This window comes from Nanorana parkeri, unplaced genomic scaffold (genome assembly GCF_000935625.1).
Source record: "Nanorana parkeri isolate BGI_ZX_2015 unplaced genomic scaffold, ASM93562v1 scaffold1088, whole genome shotgun sequence".
In the NCBI taxonomy this organism is placed as follows: Eukaryota; Metazoa; Chordata; class Amphibia; order Anura; family Dicroglossidae; genus Nanorana; species Nanorana parkeri.
This window is the reverse complement of record NW_017307356.1, coordinates 191,347-198,008: the sequence shown is the minus strand read 5'-3', so window position 1 is coordinate 198,008 and position 6,662 is coordinate 191,347. Positions and strand designations below refer to the sequence as shown.

Sequence of the window (6,662 nt, the reverse complement as noted above, 5' to 3'; positions counted from 1 at the left end):
ATAGTTGCCGGTCACCATTTAAAAGTGGGAGCCAGTGGGACGGGCTCCCAGTCATGTGGCTGCTGTTAAAGCCAATCACAGCGTTTTACATGAACAGGAAGCCCACCTCTGACTTCCGTTGTTAACAACCCCTTAAAGGGCCAGCAAGAGCCGGAAGATTGCATAGAATTGACTAATCAAAGAAGAAAAGAACATACTCGGTTGAATGCAAAATCCAATTTCTTTCCCACCTTAGAATTTGGAGATAGTCAATCAGCTGATTAAGAGTAATTTATTGATTCGCGAAAATTAGACATCAAAGGCAATATCAATAGTGCCAGGGGACTTTGAGGAAATACCCAAGGTCTAAACAAACCCCTGATAATTACTTTTTAATACAGAGAATGAGACTGATGAGGATGGAGAAGGTTGATTAACTAAAGGCAGATGTCTGTTCACTTTGCAAGGCATGTTCCCCTAGCTTAGATGAGGAAGCTCTACTGACTTCCATCATAAAAACTTGTCCAAGCAAACGAAAATACGGCTACTCTTATGTGTTCCTTGATTGGGTGTTCTTTACAAAGTGACTTTTCACCACATTCACTAAGCTAAGGGAAACGTTGCTTGCAAATTCCCTCACAAAGTGAGCAGACCTTTTTTGTTTTTAAGACACCCCCACAGAGTCCTCAATCTCCTCCTCCCAGGATGGCCAACCCTTACTTCTGTCCCCCTCCACTCCAGATGTTGGAATGTCCCTCGGTGTGGGCAAGTGAATGGACCTTCTGAAGATGTGATTGTGACAATAAAGAGATTTGGGCATCTCAGTATTAATTAGAACATTACATCTTCCTCTCATTCAGCTTATTGAAATTCATCACTTCTAGATGTAAGTACATCAGAACCCATCAAATATGTTACATAAACATATAGTTACATAGTATTTGAGATGGAAAATATATATATGCATCTGTTTAAAAGAGTCTGTAAGGCTTCAATTCACCCAAATGACCAGGACAACAGAGTTTTCAGGCCTCCCTTTACGGTTGGTGTGGTTTGGCCCAGGCTTAGCTGTTTATTGGTACCCATCATTATCTTTAATGAAAGTCAACAGCCAGCACACAACAGATTCAGCTCATCTCTTACAGATAGCCTGGTCTGATAACAAAGGAATCCCACTCAGGCTAATAAACTTAAGTTCCAATCTTACTCAATATTCATAACTCCAGACCTGGGGCCGCACCCTCCCAGTGATGACATCCGCGCTCCTTAGACCACCAGAGCCCAGTGACAGCCAAGAAGGACAGAGGATCAGGTGAGTAATACAGCTTTACCAGTGTTCCCTGGACAAAATAAGCACTTAACCCGTGCAGCGCAGGGGTAGCCCCACTGCAAGGGTATGTTTTTTCTTAAAATACTCCTTCCCCTCCCAAATTAGTTATCATTTTAATTGACAGATTGTGTTATTATTCTTCTGGATAGTGAGTGGCTTCACACTCCACATGCAATTTGAACAGGTGGCATTCTGGGAACTTCCAGAGATCAGTACTATTGCAGCCACTTTACAAGTCATTTTGCATTTGTGCTCCCTACAGCCCCCTTAAAATGTACTTAGGCCTCATTTCACATTTCTCACTTATTCTTTTCTCTTAGTTTCATTATAAAAATGTGCATTAGAGGGTCCAGTATAAAAGAGCAAGCTACTGTGGAAGAAATCAATCAACCCAGCAAGTCTAGAGCATATTTGTCTTTCATTGGCTTTAGTAAGCAACAAACCACAGGCTACTGCCTGCAGGGTTCCTGAGGGCTAAACAATAGGGTCCAATGGCCACAAGTAGAGCACCAATGCTCTAGGCAGTGAAGTGAGGATTAGGATGAAGATGACAGCCATGGAGCCTGCAGTGTTGTTTCATGTCCAATGCTTCCATTTATTGGCAATGATTTGCATCAATTAGATTCTCGGTCTTACGATGCTACCAGTCTCTGGGCAGACTTCTCACAACTGATTCCCCCCAATATCGTTATACAACCTCCCCCTTGCCCTACACATACCCCGGCATGGATCGGCTCAGTGAAGGTGGTGGTGAAGGTGTGGAGGTGTCGGATCGGGTCACACAGATCATAAAAGGAGATCCGCCCGGCCTCATAATCCAGATCTATCCTGACTCTGTTACTGGAGACATTGCCGGGTAATGGGATCTTCTTCCTGTTATGTATCACTGAGTATTGATTATAACCCCACTTCCTCTGCAAACCCCAGGACTTCTTATTTTCTCCAATCACTGACTGATATTTTCTCCTCTCTATAATGGGGTAACACATCCCGACTATACAGTTTCCTGACCACCCGACATCCACTTCCCAGTAATGTCGCCCTGAGGAGAAACTCCGACTGCTCAACACCTGAGGACACAGAAATCTCTCTGCAGTTTCTGGACGATTTTGACTCTCCCATGACCAGGTTGCAGTTTTCCCGTCATCTGATATATGTAGAAGATCACCGGCTGTGTTCACATCCAGTAATATGTCTGTAACCCCCGACACCCCCGATGTACCCTGCACAGCCCCAATATTTGGTCCTCCAGCCTGGAGGTATGAGCATTGTACAGTGGGGGAAGGTTGGGAGTTTGGCCTTAATAGTTCAGTATCGCAGTGAACTTTGTCCTCTGTACTAGAATGTGGACAGACATGTGTTCCTGGACATTTCTGTACATTTACCCCAGACATGATATCCATTATTGTGTATAATGTGATTGAGATTGCAGCCACACCTAGATTCACTCCATCATGGAGGAGTCTATCATGTCTCTCTCTGTCCTCATCATCTCCATCCTCAGTATCACACAAGTCACCTGTGTCTGATTTCTGTAAGACAGTCAGTGGATCCGTCATGTTACACAGCTCCTCAATGTGATGCATCTTCCTGGACAGCTCGTCCTTCTTTATTTTTAGCTGTTGGATTAGATCAGACATTGCCAGTGAAACCCGCTCTGCCCGCCTGGAGATCTCCCTGTGGGCTCCCTTCTCCATGTCTTCCAGCTGTCTCTTGAGGTCTCTGATCAGAATAGTGATTTTTGCCTTTTCAATGACTGCTTTTCTTTTTCATTTACTCCTGTTATCCTCCAGACTCTGGACTCTTTTCTCCGTCTCCTCTCTCTTTGTCGTCAGCTTCTGTATAACGTTTGTTAACTTTTTCTTCTTCATCTCAGAGGCCTCATCCAGAGTCTCCACCTGATGTCCTTGATGTTCTCCATCCAGCCTGCAGGACACACAGATACAGACAGAGTCCTCAGTGCAGTAATACTCCAGGATCTTCTTATGGACGGAGCATTTCATGTTCTCCAGGGAAGTGGTGAGGTCACATAAGACGTGTTCTGGTGCCTTGCTGTGGACTCTCAGGTGGTTGTCACACAGAGAAGCTTCATACATCAGACAGGATTTCACAGCAGGTACAGGAGTGTGAAAACAGTAAGTACAGAGGACCCCGGACTCCTCCCGATCTGGCTGAGCAGACAGGAAATTCTCCACTATGTTACGCAATTTCAGATTCCTCTGAGAAGCAGGACGTTTCCCGAACCTTTGTTTACATTCAGGACAGGAATAACCTCCAGACCTTTCCTGTGTATCTAGCACATGACCAATACAGCCCCGGCAGAAGTTGTGTCCACATTTCAGGGTTACAGGGTCTGTATAAATGTTCAGACAGACGGAACATTCCAGTTCAGCTCTCAGATTAGCAGATGCCATCGCTGACAGCAGAAGAGAGAAATGAAGATGAAAGCCTCTGAAACTCATTAACCAGTGTTATTGGTTCTGTACACTCCTACACAGGGCGAGGCTGAGACCCGTATTCATAGGAATCCTTATACAGAGGACACAGATAATACATGGGAGGATTCCTGACAATAATCTCCATATCTGAGGATAATAAAGGTCATTTAATAATCTGTGGAAATGTTGTGTCAGGAATTTCCCTTCATATCATTAGCACATTTCACAGACAAAGGAAGACAAAGGTGATGTATTTGGCTGTAATAAGACAAGTCATAGGGCGATGTATTTATTTCCTGGTAAATTCCTTTATAATTCTGCTCCCAATCACACTTAGACCATGTGTTTCATATTTTACCTCTCCACGGGTAGCTTTGCCATTGAGGCCTCCGGAAGAGTCCATGGAGAACAATACACAGCTGCAGTTAAAACACTGTATGTAGTTGCACTGCAATGCCCAGCCCACAGTCACAGATTTTGAGCAAAGTCATTCAGATCAGCAAAAAATTCTGGACCTTTTACAGGACTCTCAGAATTGTCAGAACAGTCTACTGAGAGCCCGAGAAAAGAAAGTCCATGAGCCCTAACACTTGTGGGTGCCACAGACCTAATACGGAGGTAAGAAACACATCAAGGAGTAAAACCAATTCATACTTCTTACAGAAAACACTGCCCAGCGAGACTTGGAGGCCACCACTGCCAACAACTTTTCCTGGCTAAAGACAAATCCACACAGCACCTGACCCTAGGTGGCACTAGTAGGGAGTGCACATCTGATGGTGATAACATATTTTAGCTCATAAAATAGAAAAGGGCAGCACCCCATAATGAGCCTCAGTTGTTCATTGAGGGCTCATCAAGATAGAAGAGAGAAAAGTGGCAAAAACATATTCCTCCACCATCGTTTTGGGGCCTCGCAGGACCCCTTTCTTAAGGTGACAGACACTTGTCTATCACCTTCCTCTTCTGAGGGGATGTATTGTAGGACTTTTCTAGGGATGAGAACCAGCTCAGCTGCTTTTCCTAAACTCCAATACGTGTCATGGTGGCGAGAATTTTACATGGCTGTATGTTATAAAACAATACAGACAAGGATGGGGGGGTCTCGAAAAGGAGATGTCCTTCACTGACAGATACAGTAAGTATATTATTGGGGAATATATTGGGCATTATTATACGGCTCGCATCTTACACTAGGATAATAATTGTCATCGTCTCCTGATCTCCAGAGAGGGTTCCAGGTTCTGTCTCTCTCTGAGGTGCTTGGCTCCCAGCCAATCCACTCTCAGCCTCTCTCATATAGAGATAGCATACCTGTTGCTCGGTGTATGGGCATTGTCTCCCTTCACTACTTTATGAACCTCCTGTGTTTCCTAAGTTTGCATTGTGGTTCCTGAGGAACCTCATAGTTATCTGTACTGCTGATCCCAATGCTTTCCCCGGCATTTCCAGTGTGCTTCTGCCTTCATTCCAAGAGACTCCTGCTTTCCCTGGACTCCTCTTTGCTCTCAGTGTCCTTTTGCAATTATCCCGGGAGCCCCCTTGTGCTTTCCCTGGACTCTCTTGCACTCCCAGCTTCTGATTTTATCCCAAGAGTCTCCATTGTGCTTTCCTTGGACTCTCTTGCACTCCCAGCTTCTGTTTTTATCCCCCCAAGAGTCTCCATTGTGCTTTCCCTATACTCTCTTGCACTCCTAGTGTTCTTCTGCATTAATCATTGAATCCTGAACCACAGTGCAGCAGCCGTTCCACTTCTCTGTGTACCAGTAAGGACTTCTTTTTCTGTGTTCCACTTTACCCTGAATCTTAAGCGCTGCAACATCCCAGAGAACCCTCCTGACCATGACACCTCCCCTGACCTGGAATGTGGGAAATATTGTGACTAATTTTGGGTCATGTGACCCTTAAGGCTCCTCCTCATCAGTCCTGGAACAGTGGAGGTGGAGTATCTTCTACAATAATTTAAATTCAGCCTAAGAGTTATTTTCCAGATGATAGTCATATGACCTCTGTTGCCTCGTAGTGTCACCTGTAATCCAGTAATTCATCATTCAGAATGGAGTCTTTGCGGAGGACAAATAGCACCAACCTATGCAGCAGCGGCTGTGACCTTATGTTCCAGGTCTATCACTTAGTGCTGCCACATGAATGTCAGTGCAGTCCCATCTTCCCATCCCCCAGGTCTAGGTTGTGTACCCATATCCATGCCATGTACACCCCCTGATGGTTGCCTTACCTCACTCTAAAGGGTGTCTAATGAGGACACAGATATTTCCAGAATGTCCTCAAGAGTCCAGAGAAGAGGACACTTACCATCTGGGATGTCACTCACCATACTTCCTCTGTGGAGTTTTTAGGGGCCCCTCTAGTGACCATCAGACCTGAAGGGAAATACAGTGATCTATGACTGGATGGACTGAATGTGCCCTCTTCTAACAGCTCCTTTCACAGGCCGAGTCCCACCACAAACCATCCTGGACTTATTTATCACATTGTCTGTATGAAGAACTGTTCCTGTTGCCTAATCCCAACCAATCAGATGCAACATCCTCTTTCTGTAGGTGACCCTCAAGGTTCTGTCCTTGGATCCCTTTCCTTCTCTATCTACACCTCCTGGCTTCCTATAGCCCAAAGGATCAAATTCAAAATATTAACAACCACTTACAAAGCCATCCACAACTCAGCCCCGGCTATATCTCCAACCTTGTCTCAAAGTATCCCCCTAACCGTCCCCTCCACTCTTCCAAAGGCCTCCTAGTCTCTAGCTCCCTCGTCAACTCCTCCCATTCTCGCCTCCAGGACTTCTCTAGAGTCTCTCCCATCCTATGGAACTCTTTACCCCAACTTGACCATCTATCTCCCACTCTGACTGCCTTTAGGCGATCCCTTAAGACTCATCTCTTCAGGTGAAGGCG

The 6,662-nt window shown here is 45.2% G+C and overlaps 2 protein-coding genes across 2 annotated transcripts; both read right to left on the bottom strand.

Moving 5' to 3' along the window:
- Window positions 1–1,941: 1,941 nt before the first annotated feature.
- LOC108796277 (tripartite motif-containing protein 14-like) lies at window positions 1,942–2,703 on the bottom strand. Its single transcript, XM_018567741.1, has one exon. The coding sequence runs from the start codon at window positions 2,701–2,703 to the stop codon at window positions 1,942–1,944; it is 762 nt and encodes a 253-aa protein (XP_018423243.1).
- A 375-nt stretch (window positions 2,704–3,078) lies between these two features.
- On the bottom strand, window positions 3,079–3,723 carry LOC108796276 (probable E3 ubiquitin-protein ligase TRIM8). Its single transcript, XM_018567740.1, has one exon. The coding sequence runs from the start codon at window positions 3,721–3,723 to the stop codon at window positions 3,079–3,081; it is 645 nt and encodes a 214-aa protein (XP_018423242.1).
- Window positions 3,724–6,662: the final 2,939 nt, after the last annotated feature.

What these genes read in the sequence shown, in the direction of transcription:
- LOC108796277 (XM_018567741.1), bottom strand. Translation starts at nt 2,703, where the DNA reads ATGTCTGGGGTAAATGTACAGAAATGTCCAGGAACACATGTCTGTCCA.
- LOC108796276 (XM_018567740.1), bottom strand. Translation starts at nt 3,723, where the DNA reads ATGGCATCTGCTAATCTGAGAGCTGAACTGGAATGTTCCGTCTGTCTG.